The sequence below is a fragment of the Lathyrus oleraceus genome, chromosome 5, assembly GCF_024323335.1.
Source record: "Lathyrus oleraceus cultivar Zhongwan6 chromosome 5, CAAS_Psat_ZW6_1.0, whole genome shotgun sequence".
In the NCBI taxonomy this organism is placed as follows: Eukaryota; Viridiplantae; Streptophyta; class Magnoliopsida; order Fabales; family Fabaceae; genus Lathyrus; species Lathyrus oleraceus.
In genome coordinates this window covers 115,815,125-115,842,592 of record NC_066583.1, presented here as the reverse complement: position 1 = coordinate 115,842,592, position 27,468 = coordinate 115,815,125, and the positions used below count along the sequence as shown (strand labels likewise).

Here is a 27,468-nt window from a genome sequence, read left to right as displayed (position 1 = left end):
ATGAAATTCTAAAGCGTTTCAAGTATGATGTGATTGTGTTGTGTGAAACTCATACAAAGTTTGATCCTTCTCCGAGATTTTAGAAGAAAAAAAAGGTTATAAGGTTATTGATGTAATGTAGAATGAAGGAAACTTAGGTTGTATGTGGTTCTTAATTAATGGCTATGGGTTATATTTTGTTTCATGGATGATATTTGGAGTTTTTTGAGGTCTAACTTTGGAAAAGGTTACATGGATCCTATGATGGATGAGTCTCTTATGGAAAAGGTTACTTTCAATAAATTTTGGCATATTAGCTTGTATAACATAAATTATAAATATGTCTCAAAAGTTTTTATGAATTGCCTTAAACTTATGCTTAGTGAGGTCATGAGCCCTTTATAGAGTAACTTCATTCCAAGTAGAGGTACAGTTAAAATGATATTATTCTTCAATAGCTCATTTAACATATGTGTAAGTCTAAGAAGAAACAAGTGATGTTATTTATAAGATTGATCTTGAAAAGGCTAATGGAATCATATCTTTGATCATGAATAACATTTATGTTACTTATGTTTCTTTGCTCTAAAATGAGAGTAAGACCGAACAATTTCAACCTCTTCATGGTCTCCTACAAGAAGATCATTTATATCCTTATCTTTTTTCTTCTTTTCATAGAAATACTTGGTGATTTGATTGATAAAGAAGTTTATGAGGATCATTGGAAACCTCTACGTATCATGTGTGATGGTCCCAAAATATTTCACTTGTTCTTTGTGGTTGATGAGTTATTGTTTGTGAAGGTGAAAACTTATCAAGTGCATTTCATCGCTAACATTGGGATAATTTCTATTTCTTTTAAGTCTCAGAGAAAGACTAGATAAGTCTAGAGCTTATACCTCTAAAGGAGTTTGTCGAGCTGTGAAATATGGTCTTGAGCAGATCACCAGTATCGAATTTATCAATTAGGTTAGAAAAATATTTGGGATACAAAATGAAATTTGGACACAGAAGAAAAGAATATTTCTTTAAAAATCTACGATAATGTAGCTTCAAAGCATACTTCTTGGAAAGGTATAATATTGAACAAGCCAGGGTGTGTTTTTCTTGCCATGGTCGTTCTTGCTTATTTACATGCACACAATATGCAAATTTGTTGGTTTCCTCAATATGTGTGTGTGAAACCTTGGATAAGATTGTGGGAAATTTTGTTTGGCATTGTATGATTGATCGAGCCATGCATATGGTTGGTTGAGACATAAATTATAAGCCTATAATGTTGTTTATAGATTCATCTGAGCCATTTGCAAAACATGGCATTGTTAAGTAAGCTTGTTTGGAGCTCAGTGCAACCAAACACGAAATTTTGGATCTCACTTTTGACACATAAATATCTCTTTGAAGGTAATGTATTCCTCGAAGAAGAAAAAAAGAGTCGACTCACTGATAAACTGTAAGTGTATTGTTCTATCACTTTAGTAAAAAAGAGTATTGTTTTGCTGAGGACTATTTCAAGCCTTTTTTCTTTACATGAGGTGTGCCTTTTGGACAATCCTCATAATCCTACATATAAGTGAGACTACTCACTCATGGTAAAAGTTGTAGAAAATATAAATTAAGGCATGACATACATAAAATTATAAGTTGTATCTTCTTTCAAAGCATAAAATTATATCCTAAGTCAATGAACCCCCTATTTTCATGGTCTGATTTAGCGACATAGCCCGTTAAGAAGTTTTATTTGCATAGGTATGCACTTTCTCGAACAGGCCTAAAAACTATTCAAGTGTCAACCTATTTGTCTAGTTTTTATATTCAGATATCAACTTTCACTTTTTAGTCCATCAATTGATATCTGAAATCTACTTTCGTAGACGCATTCGTTAAGCGCGTAAAAATCAGATTGAAAAATAGAGTTTTGTAGAAAAGAGTTTCGAGTTTTTTTTACATGAGATCTGTCTTTTGGATATTCCTAATGACCCTTAATCTAAGTGAGACTACTCATTCATGGTAAAAGTTGTAGAAAATATAAACTGGGGCATGACATACATAATATTAAGCTTAAGTAGATAAAACAAGCAATATATGAGAAGCAGTAAGCAATATAAAAAAAATGGAAATAATGATGGATTAAAAGTACATCAAAGTTTCGCTTCAATGGAGCTTTTGCAGAGAAAGTAAAGATGCAAAAGAAACTAAAATTATGCAGAATTTTAAAGTGTTTGAGAGTGATTATAATTGATGTTTACACCTAATTATGTAGCCTTAAAACCCTTTATGATGGCCATAGCTCACATCTAAGCTTGGTTATATCAATGTGTAATAGATGGGGGTGGAGAATCCAAGAAAATAAAACAACGGAAAACCAATTTCTCAAAGGTCACTAAAGCAATTATAGGTTGGCTGTGATGGCCACTACTTTGTGTCATTCTTACATGTTTAGAAACCCAACATTCCTAGGCACATTACGGTTGTAATGACCATTGTCTCACGCCAAGATATATGCTTCCTTGATCAAATTTCCATGCATTTTCATGCATCTTCCTAGTTTACCTTTTCTTTCATTTGAACATGGCTTAGAACCTTCAATGCTCTTCAAACTCTTGAAACAAAGTAAAAACAAGAAGACAAAAGTAAAATATAAACAAAATTAGCAAATAAATGATAAATTCAAATAGATAAGAATAATAAAAACACGATTTATCAGTCACCTAAATGAAAATCCATTCTCAAGGTTCTTAATGTGTTGAAAGATGATTTTATTTTAAATGTAGACGGAGACACCAATTTTTTCTTTCAACCATGGCTTGCAAAATTTCCTTTATTTTAGAACATACAATATATCATGCCTTAACTTATAGGATTGAAGATCAAATACCTATGGGTTGATGAGAAAATATCAGGGTAGATTTATATCTTTCGTTGCTCATAGAAGTTACTATTTTTACTCAGAGATTGCAATCAACTTTAGTCCTTTTTGTTGAATAATATTAGAAGTTGAATGAAAATATTAATGACTAATATACTACTAGAAAAGGGCCTCAGCGGTTAATATAAACATTTGGAATTGAACATGGAGATTACCTCTTTACGACAAGTTTTCAACTATTTAGAAAACTTTTTATTTTGTCATAATTTACTTCTAAGTAAGCATGTCATATAATATAAAAGTGTTAATATTTCTCATACATCTTTACCGTATTGGAAATAATTAATCTGAACTTCTTAAATTATATACAAAACTTGATTATCAAAATATGTAATAACTCATCTGATCCTGTAAAATTTATAATATATATTTTAATAAATAACACTTTGAAGATTTCTTTGTTTAAAAAAAAAATTAACTTTCTTAAAGAAAAAGTCAAGATACAGTTCTAAAGTGCCTATTTTTTAATTTGGCAATATAGCATACTAATATAATTTTTTTTTAAGAAAATGGATATTCAAAAAATATTCTTTTGCTCAAAAAATTATTCAACAAATAAACAATTATTTTTTAAAAAAGTAAGCATTAGTGACCCTATCTTTAATAGAAAACGTGTACGGCTACGATGGTAACAGAAAGCAAAATGTTATTGGTTGCTGTCACATCATTCCCCCTCCCAACTTCCAACCTCTTTTCATTGGTACACGTACCCTGGTCGGCAGTAATACCCATCTCCATTACTTTCCCTTTTTTTCTTTTCACACTTTCTCCTCCTAAACTTTTATTTTATTTCAATTCTCACCTCAGTAAAAACAAAAAATTACAAACAACCCCGAAACGCACTCCAATTACATCACATTACATTTTAATATACATACACATTTCTCAAAACAACAATAATATAGTTTATTTAATTCCAGTAAATTCTAATAATAAAAAAACAATCCCTACATGATATAAATAAAAAATGATGGTCCAGTTGAAAATAAAAAGAGAAAGAGAAAAGTGTGAAGAGACATTGGACACTTGGCGCATCGAGAGGAACCTCTTGAAACCAAGAAGAAAGGAACGCAGCCAAATCAAACCCACCACACCACACCACACACACTCTCTCACACAAACCAAAATTTCCCAAAAACATACCAAATCAGGAATACTTCTAATAACTATTAAACCATTAGTAAAATAAATAGCGCAACCATGTAAGTTTTCTTTCTCCAGATTTTCCTTCTCTTTGTTTTCTCCTCCTTTTCGTTCTTCTCCAACTTCGTTTCTTTTTTCTCGAGAAAGATATTTTGCACTAGCGTTGAATTTTTTTTTGTCTATTTTTGTTACAGGATCTCGAAACTCTTGTTATCGTTAATATTCACTATGTAGAAATTTTACACGTTTGATAAACACTATGCAAATTTCTGATTAGCTTAAATTAATTAAATGCATGTTTAAAATAAGCTCCAATCAAATCTAATCCACCTGTATCACACTCACATCAACAAAAATCTTTTTTTTTTTCGTTTTATGATTCGTGCAAGTTTAGTTCTGCTTTTTTTTTGTTGCTGTTGTTCTTTTTTGAAAAAAGAGAAGAAAATAAGGGAAAAAAAAATTCTCTTTCTATGATCAATTTGGTTGTAAAGAATTGAAAATCTGAGTTGTTAATTTATTTATTTTTCCTTAAATTGTGGTAATTTTGTTAGCTTATGTTTGAAGTTTGGGAGTTAGGGGAATCAGATTTGTGATTTAGGAGTGATTATGATTGTGTTTTGCTTCAGATTTGGGGGAAACAGGAAGTGATTAATTAGAAGCATGAATTTCAAGGGGTTTGGGAATGAACCGGGAGCCTCCGTCGCTGGCGGCGGTGGGAGGACTACCGCGGGGAGTTTTTCTCTAGCGCGGCAATCGTCGGTGTACTCTTTGACAATTGATGAATTTATGAATAGTATGGGTGGTTCTGGGAAAGATCTTGGATCAATGAACATGGATGAATTGTTGAAGAACATTTGGACTGCAGAAGAGGTTCAAACAATGGGGGGTGAAGAGGCTGTTAGTAATCATTTGCAAAGGCAAGGCTCTTTGACGCTGCCGCGGACGCTTAGTCAGAAGACAGTTGATGAAGTTTGGAAGGATATTTCGAAGGATTATGGTCCTAGTTTGGCTGCACCGCAGGCTCAAAGACAACCAACTTTGGGGGAAATGACTTTGGAAGAGTTTTTGGTTAGAGCTGGTGTTGTTAGGGAAGATGCGAAACCGAATGATGGGGTTTTTCTCGATCTAGCGCGTGTTGGGAATAATAGTAATTTGGGTTTGGCTTTTCAGGCTCAGCAGATGAATAAAGTTGCTGGTTTTATGGGTAATAATAATAGAATGAATGGTACTAATGATGATCCACTTGTTGGCCTTCAGAGTCCTACTAATTTGCCATTGAATGTGAATGGGATTAGATCGGCAAATCAGCAACAGATGCAGAGTTCAGTGTCTCAGCAGCAACATCAGAATCAACAACTTCAGCAACATCAACTTCAGCAACAACAGCAGCAACAGCAACATCAGCAGCAGCAGCAACAGATATTTCCTAAGCAACCTGTTTTGAACTATGCAACTCAGATGCCTTTGTCTAGTAATCAAGCACTGAGAGGTGGAATTATGGGGCTTTCTCCTGATCAAGGCATGAATGCTAATCTTGTGCAAGGCGGAGGGATTGGTATGGTTGGTTTGGCACCTGGGGCTGTTCAAATTGGTGCTGTGTCACCGGCTAACCAAATATCTGGTGATAAACTTGGAAAGTCTAATGGGGATACTTCTTCTGTGTCGCCGGTTCCTTATGTATTTAATGGTGGTATGCGAGGAAGGAAGGGTAATGGAGCTGTGGAGAAGGTAATTGAAAGGAGGCAGAGAAGAATGATAAAGAATAGAGAGTCAGCTGCTAGATCCCGCGCTCGCAAGCAGGTAGATCTTTTTATTTAAAATCTAGTTGTTGTAATTTTATCGTTAATCTAAATTTGGCAATCATAGTTCTTTAACTTCGATGCAAGTAGACTAACATATGCTGAGATCTAGACCAAAGAATGGATGAAAAGGAATGCTTGTTTGTAACTTACATTTGCAACTGCAACCTCCGTGTACTGGTCTGAGCGATAGAATCGAACGCCTGCCAATGCAGGCTGTAGGTTTTACTTCTAGTAACAGAAAAGAGTTCTTCTGGCCTTCCTTTGTTGTGAAAATATAATTGATACCCTGTTTGTATAAACAGCTTAATTAAGCGCTTATCATATGTGTATGTATAAGTTATTTTTATAACAAAATATCAAATAAGATCAAGCTGTTTTTATAAGCTAGTCTGAAGAGCCTATGGAAATAAGATGAAAACAGCTTACAGACATGTCTAACAAATGCTTATGCCATTAGATAAACTCAAATATGGTTTGGTGGCAGCTGAAGTTGCATTATGCAATCATTTCAAAAATCAAAAGAATGTAATGGTGATTAGAGTCATGTTATGATTTTACTACTAGAGATACTACTCAGTCCGCCATTGACATTCTGCTTTTGTCCTCTGTAAGCATGCTGTGTATCTGCAGCAGAGTGGTAATATGATAGCGAACTGACCTGATGAAAAGTGAAAGATTTTTGACAAGTTACAGTCATGGGAAGTTGTACAGATTCAGGTTTGACAAGGTAATAGTGCAGCTGATTGGGGAACATAACTGTAGTTGGATCATCATAAGATCCATAAAAGCATATAATAAGTAACCTGTAAATGGATTTTGGTGGGAACATGACATGGGAATGAATTGAAGTTTCGAAATTTGTAATAACATTAAGATATCAGGTGTAAGTCCAGTCTTACATTTTTATTTTCATTTATTTTCAGGCTTATACCATGGAATTGGAAGCAGAAGTAGCAAAATTAAAAGAAGAGAATGAAGAACTTCAGAAAAAGCAGGTAATTCTGACTACTTCCTCTTGTCACAACCAGATGCAGGCGTTCAATTGAATTTGTAGCTTAAGGTCCTTTAACTCTAAAAAATTTCTAATCGACCATTATTTTGAATACTGCAGGAAGAAATCATGGAAATTCAGAAAAATCAAGTAAGTTCAGCTTTCAGTGGAAATCACTCCTTTTTGGCTTTCTGTCATTGCATGTATTTGAATTTACCTTAACTGTACATGTCACAAGTTTTTCTAAAACACAGTTGTTTTCTTGTGCCCTGTTTTGTGACTAATTGGTCAAGATGTCATGAGTCGTGGTTTTAGCTTCCTTCATATAACATGCTAATTGGTCATTCATCCGCCAAGAGCAATGGAGCGTTTGATAAAGGTCATTGTGAAGATAACATTTGATCACAGGCTATGCCAATCAACGCATTTTGGTGTGCTGGTCATGTTCAGCATAAAAACGGCTGGTTTGGTGTTAGTGGTGATCCGAACATATGCTTTAAACTACTGCATGATTTAGGTTTTCCTATTAATTATCCCACACCCTCAATTATTAAAAAAGTTCTTTTAATTTATTTTTTATTTGATTAGATAACAATCAGTGTACTTTTCTGGTTGAGATTGCTCTTCAGACATAAATGTTGGTTGCATTACTTTCTGTAAGTTGTAACTGGTTTGTGAATTAAGTTTACCAGAATTTCCAGAACTCAGTATAGGATTTCCCTTCTCATGAAATCCCAATTTAGATCATACTTATCTTTTGCATTTCTTTCAGCATATCTATAGCTAACCGTCATAATTCTAACTGTTTCATCCTATTAGCATTGTTAGGCTTGCTACTAGGAATTCTCAGTGGGAGAACAGTGGGAGTGATCATGAATTAGCATGTGATGTCTATATCTTTTTATGAATGTTTTTGGCATCTGCTTTTACTGTATAAACATACTTCTGAACCACTTCACATGTTCCAAATCATGTGTATCTACATATCTGATTTCTGTTTAAACATATTCTCAGACCATTTACACATGTTCCAAATCATGTTTTTGCCACCTTAGTACTTAACCATTTGGCACCCGGTGATATTGCAGGTTAAAGAAATGATGAATTTGCAGCGAGAAGTCAAGAGAAAATGCTTAAGACGAACACAAACCGGTCCATGGTAGATGGAAGATTGAATTATTATTCCGCAGTAAAAACATTATGTAAATACATAAATACATGTTTTTTCTGTAGATTGAGGCTTTTGCAGTTTAGATTATAGTCCTGAAAACTTTAATGTCTTGCTAACAGTTTGCATACATAGTTAGGGAGGATATGCACAGTACCGTGAGAGTATGTATCAGCGCCCGTCCAATTTCATGCCACCATTGTGTTGTGCAGAACAGAACACCTTCACTGAATTTGATTCTGTGAGAGGGTGAAATATGTGTTCATCATGTACGTACTTCTATTTAATGCACTATTCATGAGTTTGGACTAGTGGCTTACAAGTTTTTTATGAGACCGCGCCCACAGTTTGTTATTTGCATCATTTTTTATGAGACCACAAGCATTAAGGAAACTCAGATTCATAACTTATTCACTACACTAATGAACAGTATCAATAATTTAATGATATTTGCTAAGAAAAAAATGACATGTATCGCTTTATACATAAAATGTTTTTAAATAAGAATATAAACTTGTGTAAACAAAAAGAGAATATCAACAAACTCACCCAAACTCCACTGACTTTGAAAGTTTGGGTCACAAATTTGAATTGGAAAGTGTTCATTTTTAATGTTATCTATACCCAATTGACTTATTAAGATCAGGATGACAATTGGTATACACTTCACAATACAGCCATCTCTTGTGCATAGCCGAAGCCGGCCTACCGCTGGTTGTAAAATTTAGAGGAGTCTTCCTACCATCCCCAATTTGTATTCCCACAATGCTTATACTTTTATCATATTACCTTTACACTATTTTATATTTTTATTCACAAAATTAATTGTACAATTTCGAATTTTTACAAAATCTCTTTTAACTTTTCAGATTTTTCAGAGACACTAGAGCATATTTGCGTGAGTTTAAATTTTTACAGTATTTTTTTTATGTTTTTTTCTAAATTTTTCTTGAATTTTTACTGAATATTCTAAAAAATTCAAAAATATTTTCGCATATTTCGTAAATGTCCTATAAAAAGGCATAAATTCTTCCGTATAATTTGAAAATTGCTGAAAAAATACATAAATATTTTTGTATTTTTTAAAATAACCGGAAAAAATGCATTCAAATGGACAATTCAAAAAAATCATAAATATTTATATATTTTTTCGCATTTTCCGAAATATCTGGAAATAATTATGCCTTTTTCTGCATTTTTAGAAAAATTCAGAAATATTTATGCATTTTTTCTGCACATTTAAAAAAGTCCTTACACTATTTTTTCCACATTTTAAAAAATTCGGAAGGTTAGAAAAAAAAATTCAATGAAGATCCGAGACACATATTTTAAATATTTTTATATATCCGGTACGCCGGATATTTTGGTCAGTACCACATATTTATTTTTAACTACCGAATTTTTGGTCTTGACTTTCCGCAATGACAATTTGAATATTATTAAAATATAAAATCACGTATAAAATGAGGGTGGCACGGAGATTTCTCTAAAATTTAACATGATTAAATTACAATCAAATAAAATCTCATAAAATACTATTACGTGAGAAAGTAATTATATAATATATATTATATATATAGAGAGAGAGAGAGAGAGAGAGAGAGAGAGAGAGAGAGAGGAGAGAGAGAGAGAGAGAGAGAGAGAGGAGAGAGAGAGAGAGAGAGAGAGAGAGAGAGAGAGAGAGATAGAGAGAGAGAGAGAGAGAAGAGAGAGAGAGAGAGAGAGAGAGAGAGAGAGAAGAGAGAGAGAGAGTAGAGAGAGAAGAAGAGAGAGAGGAAGAGAGAGAGAGAGAGAGAGAGGAGAGATAGAGAGAGAGAGAGAGAGAGAGAGAGAGGAGAGAGAGATCGAGAGAGAGAGAGAGAGTAGAGAGAGAGAGAGAGAGGAGAGAGAGAGAGAGAGAAGAGAGAGGAGAGAGAGAGAGAGAGAGAGAGAGAGATAGAGAGAGAGGAGAGAGAGAGAGAGAGAGAGAGAGAGAGAGAGAGAGAGAGGGAGGGAGGGAGTTTTGAGAGGGAGGGAGGGAGGGAGAGAGAGAGAGAGTTATGAGTTGTTGATATAATTATGGATTGTTGAGAGAATAGTTCATATTGATGAGATAATTATGGGTATAGATAATTGTTTGTCAAGGGAAATTAAGGATTAGAGTTTTAGATAAACTAAAACCTTGTATTATATATATGGCTTATAACACTGTAATCTATATGCAATTCACAAGACATAAATAAAAGGAACTATAATTACTCTATAGTCGCAAACGTAGGCAATTTGGCTGAATTGCGTGAATAAAACTTTTGTGTGTTTCTCTTTACTCTGATTTGTATTCGTGTTTCTGTTTTAACAATTGGTATCAGATGACGCTTAATCCAGGAGGTGCGAAACTCGAAGTGACACAGTCCGACGGAACAGACAATTTCGATTTATGGCAAAAGAGGGTTAAGATTTTGTTGGCTCAACAAGGTTTACAGAAGGCACTTCGTGATGAGAAACCGACATACATCACAACTATTGATTGGAACAAGATGAAGGAGAAGGCCGCAGGTTTGATAAGACTTTGTATTTCTGATGACGTGATGAATCATATCCTGGACCTCATAACTCCGAAGGATATTTGGGAAAAATTAGAAAATCAATACATGTCCAAGACACTCATGAACAAATTGTTCGTGAAGCAGCGGCTCTATAGCCTAAAGATGCAGGAAGAAGGCGATTTGCAGACTCATGTCAACATTTTCTACAACATCCTCGCTGATTTGACACGGTTTGGTGTGAAGGTTGACGATGAGGATAAAGTCATTGTTTTGATGTGCTCTTTACCAAGCTCTTGTGATCACTTGGTGACCACTCTCACATACGAGAAGGAAACAATCACTATGAATTCTATTTCTTATACTAATTTTCAACACTCACAATGTCGCCAAAGTGTAGAGGAAGGTGGAGGAAGCTCAGGTGGAGGTTTGTTTGTGAAGGAAGGTCAAGTTCGTGGCAGAGGCAAGGCAAAGCAATGGGTTCTAGAAAGAAAAAAAGGTTCAAGTCCAAGGATAAAAAAACAACAAAATGTTATGGTTGCAAGCAAATTGGCCATTAGAAGAGGGAATGTCTAAACAAGTCAGGAAATAATAGTTCAACAAATGTAGTTCAATTTGATGGCTCCTGTAGTGAAGAGGATTTGCTTTGCGTTTCATCTACAAAGTGCATTGATGCATGGATTTTTGATTCTAGGTGCTCTTATCATATGACGCTGCACCGGGAATAATCCAACTCTTTTAAATCAGGTGATTTTGGTTTTGTCTATTTAGGTGATGATAAAACTTGTACCATCACTGGAAATGGGAAAACTAAAATTTATTTGGATGATCACGTGTGCACGTTGAGTGATGTGCGTTATGTTCCAGAATTGAGGAAGAATTTGATTTCTCTGGTTACCCTACAAGCAAATGGTTATTCATTTCGGTCAGATGGAGATATAGACATCATGAGGGTTGGCAAGGATGCAATGACAGTGATGAAACCAAGGAGGACTGCAGGAAACATTTATAAGTTGTTATGGGGCACAGTTATATGTGATGTAGCATTTGCTGAAACTGATATTGATGCAACCGAACCGTGGCATGTGTGCTTAGGTTATCTCAGTGAATGTGGGAGGATGGAACTACATAAGATGAATTTGTTGAAGAGTGTTCGCAGTTGCACAATTGGATTGTGCAAGTATTGTGTTATTGGGAAACAGTGTAAAGTCTGTTTTAAGACCGAGCAACACAAGACCAATAGAATCTTAGACTATGTCCATTCTAATGTCTGGGGGCCTACAAAAGAGCCCTCTGTTGGAGGTTCCAATTACTTTGTGACATTCCCTGATGATTTTTCTCGTAAGTTCTAGGTTTATTTCATGAAATATAAATCCGAGGTCTTTTAAGTTCAAACTATGGAAGGAGGAGGTTGATAACCATACAAAGAGAAAAATAACGTATTTATGGTCTGATAATGGAACTAAATACACAGACAATAATTTGATGAATTTCTATGAGGAGAATGAAATCTAGAGGCACTTTTCTGTGAGGAAGACACCACAAAAAATGTTGTTGCAAAGAGGATGAACATGACTCTGATGGAGAAGGCAAGGTGCCTTTGGTTGAATGTTGGTCTTTCAAAAAAAATTGGGCAGTAACACTCAATATGACGTGTTATCTAGTCAACATATCACAACGATCTTCATTGGATAGAAAAGTTGCATAGGAGGTGTGGAGAGGAAACCCCATTGATCTAAGTGATTTGAGTATTTTTTGATGTCCAGCATATGTGCATATTTCCAATGAGGATCGGTCTAAACTTGATCCTAATTCAAAATAGTGCATCTTTATTGGCTACAATAAAGATGTGAAGGGGTACAAGTTATAGGATCCGATTAAGAGGAAAGTGGTTGTCGGCAGATGTGTTATATTTGATGAGCAATTGATGTTCAAATACTCAAATGTGACAGTTGTGTCAGATACTGGTTTAGAAAGTTCCATTCTGGACAAGATTCAGGTTGACATTAAGGAGCCACCAGTGAGTCAAAGACAGATTGTAGCCCAACAATAGGATGAACCAGACTCAGATTCAGGTGGAGTGCAAGATTCAGGTGGAGTACAAGACCACACACTTGTACGTGATAGGGATCCCCGTCGTATTACACCTTCATTCAGATATGGGTTTGAAGACTTAGCAGTATATGCTCTTCTTACTAGCTCAGGAGACCCTTCTACCTTTCGAGAGGCTATGGCTAACCAGAAGAAAGATAAGTGGGTGGGTGTTATGATGGAGGAGATGAAATCCTTGAAAAAGAATGAGACATGGGATCTTGTTCAGTTGCCACGGGGAAAGAGAGCTATTAGTTATAAGTGGGTGTACAAGAAAAATCCAGCAATAACAGAAAAATAAGGGGAAAAGTTCAAGGCTCGCCTAGTTGCAAAGGGGTATTCACAGTAGAAGGGGATTGATTATGATGATATTTTCAGTCTGGTTGTTAGATGCACTTCTATCATAGCAGTATTGGACATGGTAGCCAGCAGGGAGATTCAAAGGCTGGTCATTGATCAAAACCCATAGAAAGTGTTCTGGTCATGTCCAGCATAAAAATGACTGGTTTGGTGTTAGTGGTGATCCGAACATTTACAACCTGCTTTGGACATAGATGATGAAAGATATAAGCAGGGAGATTCAATGGTTGGTCGTTGATCAAAACCCATAGAAAGTGTTCATGATCTCATGAAATCTTATCAAAAGTGCCTTCTCTAAGAATCAGACTGCTTATGATAATTCTGAAGAGGAGTTTGATTAGAAGATGCAGATTCTTCACTTTTCCATAATCTTTTTTATTCTGAAAAAGATTTTCTTTGATCTCAGAGGCAAACTTTGTTCCATCCTTTGAGTTATGTTTCACAATACCAACATTCTCAACACCGGTGAGTTAAGAAATATTGTCTTAGGTGATAGCAATATCAACTCCCATGACCGCATACCTAATTTTAGTACATTTAAACTCCTTTAAACCCATTTCAGCTCTTGTTTTCCCTTTCAGACTCTTGTCATTTGATACAGCATTTCTTTCTTCAGCCAATGCAGCAAACTCATCATACACTTCAGCCCTTACCCAGAAATCCTTGACAAGAAGAGGATATGTTGAACCATTCAAAATGTTGAAGTAGTTCATCTATCCTTGCTTTTCAAAATGCTCACTCAGAGGATACCCATTTGCAGCAAAACTCTTGAAATCCACTACTTGCTCAATGATGAGTTCCATATCTTCTTCTCTAAATGATCAGGATCTAGGACTAGTCTTAAGACTTTCTCCATAATCCACATTAAGAGGAATTTGTTGAGAAGAAGAGAATGTCATTGAATAAGTTTAGGGTTTTCCTAGGATTTTTCAGAAAAACGAAATGTGTAGGAGAGAGAAATGATAAGTGTGTGAAGAAATGTGCGATGAAGTGGTTTAGGTGAAAAAAATTGAAAGGCTGGTTTCAATTTTGAAAGAAACAAAAGTTAATTATCATAGTTAATGACAAAGGAGTATATTTCATAGAACTATAATAGATTTTTACATTAATACCCATTACCCAAACTCCTACAATGCATGCAAGACAATTATCAAACATGTGGAATTTCAAGTGGGACAGGTGTCAAAAGAAGATAAGAATTTTTTTTACTTAAATGTTATATGAAGCAAATAATCCACTCCTAAGTCTCAGAGTCTGAAGTCTTTCAGAAGTCATTTTTCATCAGAGGCAGTTTCCCAAACCCTGATTGAAGCTACTTCTGATTAACATTAGACTTTGATACTCTATTTAGAAGCAAGCACTATTCTTTAATAAAGATATATTTTAATTCAATGTGCTTGGTTCCATAATGTTCAATTGGATTCGTGGTTAAGCAAATAGCAGTAGATTGTAAAAAAATGTTTCCACAAATATGATAATCTCTCTACAAAATATTTGATATAGTAATTGTTTAGATAGAGTAAGAACCAATCATACCTCTATACATATTATGAAAGAGCTTTAACATTTTATTCCAAGCTTTCTTTGAGAAGATTTTGGTATGAGATAGTTCATGAGGAACTACATTGTTCAACAATGACCTTCTGAAAACCATCAGGAGTATTTTCAAACCCTATATTAACTGGATAAACTTCAGAGATTGATTTAAGAATCTGAAGCACCAGCTCTTGATTGGACATCATCAGTCTACCCAATACCAGTAATATTGTTTTACTAGTTTCTTCCAAATTCCACATTTCCTTCCTCTTTCAGAGTTGGGATTTGGAATATATCACTCTTTGGTACCCATACTTTTATAGGTCCTTTAGTGTTAGTTATGATATGCCTTCTCTTATTTTGGGTCTTATATTTGTAATAAGGCTTTGGATCATTCAAGACTTTGGACTTATAAGTTTGCTGTCTTGAATGATTCATAGTCTTAGGTTTTTGACCTTTCAAAGCCATGTAAACTGATGTCTTAGGTTCTAGCTTCTTCATAACATTTGACTTAGATGTTTCATATTCGGGTTCTTTTAGAACCTTTGAATTTAGGTTCATTAGTTTTGATTTCTTAAGAACCTTTGATTTGGGGATCTCAGGTTCTGATTTCTTCAGAACCTCTGTCTTTGCAGTTATTGGTTTTGTTTGGTTTAAACCCTTTTCTTTATTAGTAGGCACAAAATGAGAGATCATCCCTTTTTGATCAGAGCTTGAAGAAGAATGATCTGATGGTTTCATCAAGATTTCAGTCCTTGGATTATAAGATTTTTTTTATGATAACCAAGACCTTCTCCTTTTCTTCTACTTACACCATAGATCATGGATGCAAGTTTAGTTTTGTTAGAGCCATAACTCTTGAGGAGATAATTCATACTCATTAAGAGGTTTGTCAGACATATCTTTTATTAAAGCAATCTGATCTCTTTCAAGTTTTTCAATCTTGTCTTTAGAAAGGTTTAGTTCATCTCTTATAATACCATATTACTTCTTTATAATGTTCATATGTCTGGATTTCTGTTGGCATCTATCCATAAAATCTTGACATAAAGTAATTAAATCAAATCTAGAGAGTTTAGAAAATATGTCTTCTATATCCTCTGAATTTGAGCTAGAACCAGCTTCTGATTTTGAATCTGAGAGTGTTGAAGCAACCAAATCTAGGTTGGCTTCTTCTTTACTCTTGCCAGCTTCTATTTTGTCATCAAGTTCATCCCATGTTTCCATGAGACTTTTCTTGAATTTACTTCTGAAGGTGTTCTTTTGGAAGTTTTCCTTTTTGGATTTGTCCTTCTGAAGATCGGGACAATCAACAATGAAATGACCAGGCTTCTGACAGTTGAAGCAGCCTTTCTAATCACCCTTGTTTGCTCTGGAGCTTGTTCCTCTAAAACCAGATTTTTTACCAGAGAACCTCATGTTCTTATTGGCAAGATATTGAAATTTCTTTATGTTGAAAGTCATTTCATCATCATCAGAAGCTTCATCATGAGTGGCTTATTTATGCTCCCAAGTCTGAAAAGATTTCTCAGACCTCCCAACAGATTTCAAAGCTAGAGACTTTGATTTCTTGATTAGTTCTTCATTTACATTGAGTTCTAACTCATGGATTTGGAGATTACTTATCATACTTTCAAGACTGACATTGTTCGGGTCTTTTGCTTCTTGAATAGTTGTTACCTTTGGTTTGTCTCTGACAAGAAGACTCCTAAGAATCTTCTTGACATGATCAGATGTGTTGTAGTTTTTGTTCATAATCTAAAGCCCATACATAAGTATTTGAAGCCTTGAAAACATGGTTTCAATACTCTTATCATTTTCCATTATGAACATTTTTTATTGTTGAGCCAACATATTAGCCTTAACTTCATTGACTTGCAGATTCCCTTCATAAGTGGCACATAAAGATTAAAATATGGTTTTGGCAATAGATTTGTAAATGATATTTATGTACTCTGAGTGTGGTAGAGATTCCACCAAAATACACACCACTATATGATGATTTCTATAGACCTTTTTCTGAGCAGATGTAAGATTATTTCTATCAGTCACCATACCTATTCCATCAACTTCAAAGTTGATTCCATCTTCAAGAATATCCCATAAATCATCATCAAGCCCTGTGATACGGGTGTACATTTTGCTTTTCCATCAATCAAACTCAGTAGAGTTACCATTGAATGTTAGTGGTCTAGAAATATAATTGTTTTTATCATATGTACTTTGACCATGGTTATTATTACCACGAGGAGTACAATCATCAAGACTAGTTACTTTAAGATCATCAGGCATGATGGAAGATGTATTTTTCTTAGGGTCTTTTCTGCACCACTGTTAACTGTTCAGGACATGTCGGGCTCTGATGCCAACTGAATATGAGAAAAATACATAAGAAGATTGGTTAAATTTTGTATTTTAATTATTTTTCTCTTCTGAAAAACCAACTTCATAATCTGAACAAGTTCATAATCTGATTTCAGAGTTGTTAGCAGTGAAATGAATAAAATTCAGAAGAAATAAGTAAAGCAACACATAGAGTTATATTGGTTCCTCCCAAAACCAGAGAGTAGTACAGCCCCCTTATCCAAAAAAAGATTTTAACTATAATCAAACAAATTACACTTTGCTCAAGAAAACTAGAAAGAGACTTCAACTGCTCAATCACAGTAGAAAGAGACTTTTGCTCAAGCACACAGGCAATAAACTTCCAATGCTCAAACAAACTGGCAAGAGACTTCCATTATTCAAATAAACCAGTAAGAGACTTTATATACTCTAAAAAAATAGTTTAGGAGAATAGATAACAACTACATTTGATGTAAAATCAGAAGTATAAAAGTGATACAACACACAGAAAGATTCTTAAACACTTAAGATTTCTAAGATATATTGATGACATCTTGTCATTACATGATTTTTATGAGTATTTGTGTTGAATTCGATGAAATATCAAGTTCAAGATAAGTTAAATATGAATAATCATGAAGAAAATGAAGAAGTTGAAGAAATAGAGCAAAGCCAAGAAATCGGGAAGAAATTATGATGAAACAAATAATTTTCAGCATAATTTACATTTTAACGTTTGTCCAGTAAATTGATCATACCTGGAGTTCCGTAACTCATTTTGATGCGGAGTTTTTTTCAAAATGAATCTAAAATAAATATCTACATTCTGGAATAATCAAGCGTGCAATAGAAAGGATCGTGTGCACGATGCATCATGTTCAAAATCACATGCGCGATGGAAAAGTATCACGCGCGCGATGGGTTGTTTTTTGGGCTTTTCTGATGCGTTTTGACTGCTTTAAAAGGGGAGTTTTGGTATTTTTTTTCAAGGGTTCCGCAACTTTACACAAAAAGGGATGATTTGCAACACCATAAGACATATTTGGAGAGCATTTGAAGTCATTGGAGGCCAATTCTTCAAGGGAATTCTTATGCAAACCTTTTATTAATATTTGGTATTATAATTTCAATTATGAGTAGTTAATTCTCTCTAGTTTAGGTTGTATTTGATGAACCTATTTTGATATTGTTGGGACATATGTAACATGTTTGATTTGATATTGCACGAGTAAATTAATTTATAATTCTATTCAATTTCACCTTATTCTTAATATTTTTTATGTGAGATACTCTTTTAATCTGATTTTGGACACATAGGAAATACTGACCATTAGTCTATGTGTTGGACCCAGGGAAATTGTTGTGCTTAGTTGGTTGAATGGGGATAGGAGATGCCGAGTAGTGGCTTAGGAATTAACGCTCTGTTGCATTGTCTAATCATGCTTACGTTGGTGAACCAGAGATAGAAAACTTTGAGTAGTGCTTAGTGAGTTATATCACAAGGGATTGGTTATAGTAGTTTTGTTAATTCGTTGTGGGATTATAGTGACAATATCATTTATGTAATGCATTGAACATCAACAATAGAGAAATAGGGTATTCTACGTACAATCTGGCCACTTTAGTGAATTTGTTAGAACACTTTATTTTATTTTCGCATTCAAAACTCGAAAGTCCCCCTAATTTAGTATTTTTTATGCATCGCACAATATTGTCATGTTAAATAGCAGTCCCTGTGGATTCGGTCTTTTTTATTATTGCGATATCATCAGTACACTTGCCAATAAGTCATCAAATTTTTGGCACCGTTGTCGGGGACTGTTGATAATTTCAACAAGACGACGCTTGTGCAACGTTTAATATTGTTTTTTTTATTTCTGTTTTCAATTGTAAATATTTTTTTTGTAATTAGTTATTTTGTTTCTTCTTAAATTTTCTTTCCCTATTCTTTCTCTTTTTAGTTTTATTTTGTTTAAAAAAACTTATCTAAGTGCAGTGCTATTAAGCTATTCTTCTTTTTGTTGTGTATGTTAGGTCAAGACAATCATGCGAGATGACCTATATGCTACCTTGGCAAAGTTTGAAGCTTATTCAAAGGAGCTTGCAGCAAAAATACTCATTCTGAAAAATGCTCGAAATTATTCAGTGTCAAAACATTACATCAACATTGATCATTCATAGGAAGAGGATTCATCATCTCAACTTGAAGAAACTCTGACTCAGTTTATAAAGATGACTTGACTTAATTTCGAGAAACTCAATAGGCATAAAGATACAGTGTTAAGTAACATGGAAATATCCTTCGAGAATTTAGAGATGCAACTTGGTCAAATATTCATCCAATTAACATTAAAACTGAGATCTAATGGGGATTTCTATGAAAATATATTAGATAATCCTAGAGATGCGGAATTTGAAAGAGAAGTCAAACAAAAATGTGAGGTATTCGATGAATGAGGAATTGGAGAAACCTTGACTAAGTTCATAAAGATTACTCAAATCAATAGGCAGAAAGAAACCTTGCAAAGGGACATGGAAGCATCCTTCGAGAACTTAGCTATGCAACTTGGTATAGTATCTAGCTAATTAGCATTAAAACTGAGTTGTAGTTGGGAGTTCGATAGAAAATTTGAAATTGAAAGAGAATTCAAAAAGGAATGTGAGGTCGTCGATGAAAGAGGAATTGAAAAAGAGAAAGAAGAAGAAAAGTTCATATCATCTGATAAAGGAATAGAAGCAAGAATAGAAGAAGCGGAGGTGAAAATTATATATGGAAAAAGAAGAAGAATGCAAGATGAAGATTATATAGTTTTGGATGAAACTCCAAATGTAATAATTCGTTTAGACGTAGATGTTCAACTATAAGATCTTCAACAAAAGAATAGTTTTATACCTAGTAACAAGGCTAATAAAATAGGAGAAATAGATGAAGTATTGGATGAGATTTATGCATTGTTCAATACTATCAAGCTGAATAGAATATGGAAGGAAAACATTCAATTCTTGAAAGTGATGGAATTCCTACCAAACAAAAGGAAGAAGGATGATGTGTTTTTCTTGTCATATATGTCACCCTAACACAAAAATCGAAAGGTCAAGATTAGAACCTTAAAGAAGTGCTTAATGGGGGCAACACATCAGAAAAAAAATTATTTCAATTGCAAAATTTAAATTTTATTTTATTTCAATTAATTCTTTTTTGTTTTATAGCATGTCAAATTTAGGAGCAGTAGGACAAAGACTTGAGAAAGGGGTTGAAAGAAGAAATAGAGACTAAAAACTCTCTCTAATCCTTTTTTTTCTAATCTCTTTGCACTTTCTAGTGTTATTGTTGTTGTTTCAGGGAATGGGTCCAAAGCGAAGTCGCTCCTCTCAAGCATCAGCATCAATCAGACGAGGGTAGAGTGGACCAAACAGAACCAAGACTTAAACAACACCATGCAAGACGTTCAATATTTTTTCCAATGACATGTTAATTTGGAATTTTCTAAATTTGTATTAATTTATGTAATTCTCTTTTACGTCCAACAAGTCAATCTCTCAAGTCAATCTAGAGTATTAGCTACAATACTTGATTCCCCTTTGTACCAATAAATCTATGTTTGTCTTTAATAAACAAGTTTGTTGTTGTTGTTTCTTTCTTTCAGATTTACAAAATTGCAATTTTAGTAGTGTACAGATGAACCATAAGCATCATAAAAAACAAAGGTGATCATCGGAAAAGTTTCTTACGGATTGAGAGTTGAGGAAAAAAGGAATAACCAACTACCTTGTACTCAATCTTCAAATGCCTCAACTAATAAAGTTTGAGTCAAATACTTCATTCTTTAGATTAAAAAAAAAATCTATAAAGACACATTTTAAGGCTCTATAATAAAAAATTTATCTACTATCATTATGAATATGGACAAATAAAATAGACTCAAATATTCTATTAATGAGATTATTGGAGTTGGACACATCAGAATAGAACGAAGATAAGAATTTATAGGATTTTTGAAGGATATGTCACTAAAGGTGAAGATTAATGAAATACACTTTACTTAAAAGTATTTCTTAAAAACATTATTTTGAAATATCATAACATTTGTTTGGTCTAACAAGTGGTCTTTTCTCTCAGCAATCTCATTTGATTGGGGTGTTTTAACACTTGAAGAGTCATGAATAGGAACCTCTTCTTTTCATAAAGAACGTAATTAAAGCAATATTTAACATCAGATTTAATCCTCTTAACATTCACACCAAAATGTTTTTTAACCATTAAAAAAACTGGAGAAATATAGAAGTGGCTTTGGATTTTTGTTTTAACAAGTAGACTCAAATAACTAGAGTGCATACACCAATAAAGGTTACAAAGCCACGGGCACCTGATATGTTTAAAATCTTGGATAGACCTCCCATGTCAATATGTCTATAGGAATTAAACAAAATGAAGAAGTACTCATTTTGTCATTGAGTGAAAAAGAAACACACTTGTGTTTAAAAAAATTGACACACCTCACAACAAAAGAATTTCAATATCTAAATTTATAAATAATTAATTGATGGCCATGACAACGGTCACAATTAATTGATTCTAGAGAAAAAAGATTGTTGTTGAGTAGATTAGGAAGAATAAGGTCAATTCATTCTTTAGTGTTTTCAATCATCCTCCTTTAATTATATGATAGATCTTGAGTTTTGGTAAGGATTTTAGGCTAGTGGAAAAGTTGAGAATATGAAGAATATTTCGTTGGTTTAGATGGGGACTTACTTGAACATTTCTTTAATCTCCTACAATCAGAAGAAAAAAAAATTGAACATACGATAAACATTACATCCAAGCATAGTTGTACAACTTCATTCAATGATGTGGTCATGTGGCTAAACTTTCACGGGTTATTAGACCATACTCACGGAATACTGTGAAGAAAAATTGTACAAGGAAATACCAATACGAAAAAGAATAAAGATATCCTACAGTACAATCAATAAATTACAACTTACAATGAACTTGAAAAATCACTACAGCCACTATTCAGGCGTTTCTCATCAAAGTAGGGGTATACTTGAATCCGTGCAGCTGCACTTGTCAAATATTGAATTGCTATAATCAATGGCTGAAATGACACCTTCACAATCTATCAGTGTCTCAACCAGATTTCCAACTGTAAAGTCAAGGAATGATGGTAGGCTAGCTAACGCACACAAGGGATGAAAATTTGCCTTATTCTTACAACAGTCGATATAGGCACCACTGTGTATACTCCACGTGTGCTGTCCAGAGCTGAACATAACTACCCGGTCAATTTCACATGAACTCAATGTCCTCAAAGAAGATCATCATTGCAGTTTTTCCCTCTGAAAGATCTAGCTGGAAACTTACCGCTACTGGGGTCAGCTTGAAGTAAATGTCATGTCTTTCCAGGAGATCATCTTCCGGTGATCCCTTCCTCTAAAAGATCTGCCCAGGAACCCACCACTAACAGGCTTGCATAAGCCAACATCAACCAAGGTAGTGCAGTTTTTCCTTTCGGATGATGAGGACTCGTCTAAATAATAATCAAACAACATGGCAAGACAACTCACTTGATGAGCCAATACATGATTGTGTTCAATGACAGGTAGTGTCTTTACCATATGTAAGTTGACCTACAATTTAGAATGAAAGCATTAAAACAAATAAAGAAAATGGCAACATTTGTTATGATGCAGATATTAGGTGGTTTTCTTCTTTTCTGTTTATTTTATCTTTGGACATTTTGGCGAGGGGAAGGTGGATTTCAGACTCATCTCAAGAACAAAAAACCATGTGATTATATGAGTCTCATTCCTTGAAGAAATCATAAGATGCAGCAAATGATTATACAGCAGTAACATCTAGAATGATCAGTTACTCACCTCCGCTTCCATTGCGCGAAGTTCATTGTACCACTCCAATCCATCATTCTTAAAATGATTCTCCCCAACAGGTATACGGCAAAGACTCAATGCAAAAAGTGGAGGCCTTAGAGGATATTCCATACTGATCTTGATCTGTCAAAAAAATAAAATCTAGGTGGAAATTCCAAAAGATCCTTGAATTCATTTTGTAGATTAAAAAAGGATGTTTTTTTTACCTTGGCTTCTAAATTCACATTTCTATCCTCTGCATTAGTTTTTCTGCTAAGAACAAGGAGGAATTCCTTCACACTAGAATCTATCCATGAAAGAGACTTTCTGGCACAGTAATCAGATACAGTATCTTCGTGTTCACTTCCAATTTGTGCAGGCTCATCAAAATCACTATCAGTATCCAGCAAGAAATCTGAACTATCATCAACTTTTTTGAAACTCTTTGACCTAGCTTTACTAAGTGAAGGAATGATACTTTTTGAAATTAAGCTAGCTTGTTTGGAGTGGTCAAACTTAGTCATCTTTGGAAGTAAAGTTGGAAGCTCTCCATCTTCCGTCATACCATCGAGTTCTTCTTTTGTGGCCCCAGAATTTTCAATTACATCAACATCCATTGATTCTTGAACATGCTCCTCTTTATCTATGGTAGCCAGAGGTGAAGTTTCACTAGGTACAGGGGCTTTTATAGGTGACCAGCCATCCAATTTGCACAAAGGGGTGTGCAAAGCCCATGGAACACTTTTGCAGGACAAAAGAGGCCACTCAAGCTTGGTAAGAGATTCTAGCTGTTCCCTGTAAGCCAGCCAAAGAATTCCACAAATTTTAACTTCAGCATGCCCGTCAACATTGATAATCAAGATAAACTAGGGATCCTTGAAAATAGAATTGAATTTCTGTAAATAGACTGAAAAAAAGTCATACGTGCAGCATAGACACTAAAAGGATTCAGAACAGGGAGGCAAACAAAGAAACATTACTAAGATGTCAATAACAAAATCACAACCAAAGCAAAGCCAGATAGCAAATCTTAGGTTGACAAAAGAGGCCACTCAAGTTTGGTAAGAGATTCTAGCTGTTCCCTGTAAGGCAGCCAAAGAACTCCACAAGTTTTAACTTATGCATGCCCATCAATGTCTATAATCAAGATAAACAGGGATCCTTGAAAATATAAATGAATTTCTGTAAATGAACTGAAAAAAGAAAGTGTTACATGCAGCATAAACACTAAAAGATTCAGAACAGGGAGGCAAACAAAGAAACATTACTGAGATGTCAATAACAAAAACACAACCAAAGCAAAGTCTGATAGCAAATCTTAGGTTGATAGAATTACAGTATTTATCTTCGTTGAACATCAAGAAAAGATCCTTGATATTCTAAAATTCTAAAACTGTAAACATGCTAAAGCCGTGACTCACAGAAGAGCCAATTGAGCTTTTCTCCTTGAGCGGATTTTCTGCAGAACTGTCTGTACTCGGTTCTGTTGGCGATATAATGAGAGACCAGATATAACATCTTCGCTCTTTGCTGCTTCACTGTTCTCAGTGGGGAGCAATGGAGACACCTCAGGTAAGAAATCAATCCCTGCCAGATGCTGAGCCCATTTGTAAGGACGTGAAGTTCTTTGAGCATTGAACGTTATAGCATCTTGAACAAAGAGCTTAGCTGACTGCATCATCATTTAAACGAAAGAAATGGAAGATAATTGATGAGTAGGATAATACATCAAAGATGCTGATAGCAAAATGAAGAACATGCCTGTAACAGGAAAGCAATCAAACCTGGTGAGGAAGCTCAAGCCCTGTATCATTAGGAAATAAATTGCATAAGATGTCACTGTCAGGACCATCATTAGATCCTTCTATTCCAACACATACAATATTCAATTTAACCATGTACTCAAAGCTTAGAGTAATTAGTTTTGCAGGCTTAGGATCAGAAGTATCATCTTCATACACATGGATAATGATTTTAAGTGGGTGACTTTGAAATATGCCCCCTTGATCAGAGCTCTCCTTGACTTGTACCCTCCTTGGCCTTTTTCTACGTCTCTGACCATCTTCTTCATCATCAGGAACATCATCTTCCAATTTAGAACTCTCTGTGACAGTGGAAATGCCTGAGTAGTAAAAATAAAATCACGTCATAGTGAATACATTTTAAATTGAGCAAGAGAAAATAACAAATCAATTTGAGATTCAGTTTTAAATTTTTCAAATGCTCAAGAAATTCTAAAGCCGCATAGGGCACATGCATAGAAAGATTGCAAACAAAGCAAAGGAAACACAGTACTTAAATGTTGGTAACAAACTTCCTTTGTTTTACTTGTTATCTTGATGTTAGTATTACAACTATCTATAACTTTCAAGAGCTAACAATGTACGGAATAAAACATTTGGAGTGATAGTGTGATTCACTGGTTTGAAGTTAAATAATTTTAAAAAATGATGTTCATAAATATAATCTAGGGTCAGAATATACACGTCAGTGGCAATATATCTGGTAATATAGTATATTTATAGAATGCTAAATTTCACGTATCAGCTCTCACTTACCGGTTTCCTTGTGAGCTTGCTTACGAGCAAAAGCTTGAGCATCTTTCAGGCTTCCTACAATCTCCAAATCAATGGGTTCTACAAAGGCCTCCTTGTGAGCTAATAGCTGTGAGTAAATCACATAAAGAGCTGGTGGAAGCAACTCTGCTGAATGATGCTGCTTTAGTTTCTTAGTATGCATAATTCCTAGTTGATTTTGAACAGGCAATGATGCTTTCTTAAGAGACTTGAGATGTGAAGGGAGACTTGTCAGGAACTTCTTTCGGTTTGCAATAGTATCCAAAAGGATTTTCTTTTGTTGTTCCAGTTTCGCATGATGTTTGCAGAGCTCTTTACGCTGATAGAAGTTTCATATAAGTATCATCATAAGCATATTTAATGCTATTTTCTTGAAAACTCGAACAAGTAATGCAGTGATAGAAGATGAACGAAGGAGAGGAAGAGTTTTTCAACTTCAAGAGAACGCAACTAGCATATTTAAAGACAAACCCACCAGCTATAAGACCACACTCTGTTTAACACGAAAGCACCACGCGCACACTCTTCTCTTAACTTTATCAACAAAATATCTAGTAACTACCATTAAAGATGATCAAATTTATACATGTCTAGAAAAACATAGATATGAATTAACACAAGGCAACCCTGTATTTATCCTACAATCCTTTCTTAACACAAGAGCAGCAATTTCTAGCTAGTCAATACAATTTTTTTGGTGAGAACAGAAACACACTATATTAAAAAGAAGATAAAAACTTCTGCCAAAATTCAATACACCAATATCACATTCTCTTTAAAATATAATTAAAATATATAATGCACACTTCTAAGCTAATTACATAATGTTGAATATACAATGTATGATTTTGCAACATAATATCACATCATTACCTGGTATAGCTCAAAGTTGAGTCTCTTGAGCATCAGATTATGAGCACTGTCTTTTGACAAAACGGAATCCTTGATATCCTTGGGAGCGTCGCGTAAAAATTCTTCCTCGGGTACGAGTTCAATGTCAGGATATTTAGACTTGAAGTCTTTACAAGCCTTAATCGCTTTAAGATAGTGACTCTTTTCGTACACCAAATTGTGAAGTTGCAGGGTCGTGAAATCTACCGGTGCCTTCGCACGTTCGGTTTCCATTTTGACACGGTCTTCCTCAATCAATATAGAGCGATTCGCCTGAAAAAATTAACATAAAAGTTGAATGTTATCGAATCTGCAATTTCAGGAGAATGGAAATAATGAATTTGTGAAATTGAATAAACCCTAGGAACCTGGCGGAGAGTAATGAAGTGAAGGAACATTTGAGTGACGAGATCTCGAAGGAGTTGTTTGGGTTTAGCATCTTTTTTGATGGAGAGGATATCGGAGATGATGGTTTCAATGGAAGATTTGCTGTTGTGGAGAATTTCGTAGGGTGATTCCTCCGAGATGGGGTCTTCGGAGGAATGCGCAAACGCTTGTTGGTGTTCATCTTCGACGGCGATTGAAGAACCCTCTTCTATCTCACCGTCTTCCATTTTCAGTTTAGTTTTCTCTCTGCTTGACCTAAAACCCTTCTGCTTCTTCCCTTAAATCCGGTTCTCACCTTATAATAATATTTGAGCTAAGAAATGAAATTGTCATTATAGTTTATCATTAGTGGAAACAAGGCTCAAATGCTTATTTTATCAATAATTTTAAATAATAAATAGAATTACAAAATGTATTCGAAATATTTTTTAGTTATAAAAAGAAGAACAAAAATACATGTTAATAGAAAAAGAGACAATAAGAGCATTTGGATGGGACGCAAAGTATTTGTTTTAGTTTAATTAGATGATTTGTGTTCGAGTTCGGTCCTAGGTATAGTAATGTTAAAAAAAATTGAAAGAGAGTTTTTTTACTCATTGTGATTCTCTTCGATTCAAAGGATCAGTTTTTGCAGCTCGAGCGAAAAGTTAGTTAGCATTCCACGTAGGAACCAAAATTGATCGATGAACGATGGATATGAATTGCAATGGTGGACTTAATATTCCAGTACGATGTAGAAGGGGCTAACCTGCAAGGTTAACACTCCAACGTCCAAGTCAATGTGAGAATGAGATGAAGTAAATGAGATTTGAATTCGAATACCTAAGAAATTGTGTTCTCCTTTTATATAGTGAACTGGTTATAATAGTTCGCTAA

The 27,468-nt window shown here is 34.5% G+C and overlaps 2 protein-coding genes across 7 annotated transcripts; one reads left to right on the top strand and one right to left on the bottom strand.

Moving 5' to 3' along the window:
- Positions 1-3,936: 3,936 nt before the first annotated feature.
- LOC127088129 (bZIP transcription factor 46) lies at positions 3,937-8,323 on the top strand. Of its 5 annotated transcripts, XR_007790126.1 has the most exons (6): positions 4,119-5,851; positions 6,777-6,848; positions 6,965-6,994; positions 7,138-7,361; positions 7,933-8,046; positions 8,135-8,323. XR_007790126.1 is itself a non-coding variant. In XM_051029043.1 (5 exons), the coding sequence occupies exons 2-5, from the start codon at positions 4,712-4,714 to the stop codon at positions 8,005-8,007; spliced, it is 1,317 nt and encodes a 438-aa protein (XP_050885000.1). In that variant the 5' UTR covers positions 3,937-4,110; positions 4,678-4,711; the 3' UTR covers positions 8,008-8,323. The 5 variants fall into 5 exon arrangements, 4 of the variants coding, with proteins under 4 accessions (XP_050885000.1, XP_050885001.1, XP_050885003.1 ...); XM_051029043.1 differs by lacking the exon at positions 7,138-7,361 and adding an exon at positions 3,937-4,110 and having other exon boundaries at positions 4,678-5,851; positions 7,933-8,323; XM_051029044.1 differs by lacking the exon at positions 7,138-7,361.
- A 13,336-nt stretch (positions 8,324-21,659) lies between these two features.
- LOC127088127 (THO complex subunit 5B) lies at positions 21,660-26,924 on the bottom strand. Of its 2 annotated transcripts, XM_051029041.1 has the most exons (8): positions 26,574-26,924; positions 26,188-26,478; positions 25,297-25,633; positions 24,523-24,860; positions 24,160-24,410; positions 22,966-23,533; positions 22,748-22,882; positions 21,660-22,498 (listed from the first exon to the last, which is right to left on the bottom strand). In XM_051029041.1, exons 1-8 carry the CDS (start codon positions 26,817-26,819, stop codon positions 22,244-22,246), a joined length of 2,421 nt encoding a protein of 806 aa, XP_050884998.1. In that variant the 5' UTR covers positions 26,820-26,924; the 3' UTR covers positions 21,660-22,243. The 2 variants fall into 2 exon arrangements, with proteins under 2 accessions (XP_050884998.1, XP_050884999.1); XM_051029042.1 differs by lacking the exons at positions 21,660-22,498; positions 22,748-22,882; positions 22,966-23,533 and adding an exon at positions 23,571-23,820.
- Positions 26,925-27,468: the final 544 nt, after the last annotated feature.

Coding starts and splice junctions, on each gene's coding strand:
- LOC127088129 (XM_051029043.1), top strand. CDS start 4,712: ATGAATTTCAAGGGGTTTGGGAATGAACCGGGAGCCTCCGTCGCTGGC. Junction 5,852..6,776: donor GATCCCGCGCTCGCAAGCAG/GTAGATCTTTTT, acceptor ATTTATTTTCAG/GCTTATACCATGGAATTGGA. Junction 6,995..7,932: donor TGGAAATTCAGAAAAATCAA/GTAAGTTCAGCT, acceptor GTGATATTGCAG/GTTAAAGAAATGATGAATTT.
- LOC127088127 (XM_051029041.1), bottom strand. CDS start 26,819: ATGGAAGACGGTGAGATAGAAGAGGGTTCTTCAATCGCCGTCGAAGAT. Junction 25,634..26,187: donor TCAACTTTGAGCTATACCAG/GTAATGATGTGA, acceptor AACTTCTATCAG/CGTAAAGAGCTCTGCAAACA. Junction 23,534..24,159: donor AAAGCTCAATTGGCTCTTCT/GTGAGTCACGGC, acceptor GCTGGCTTACAG/GGAACAGCTAGAATCTCTTA.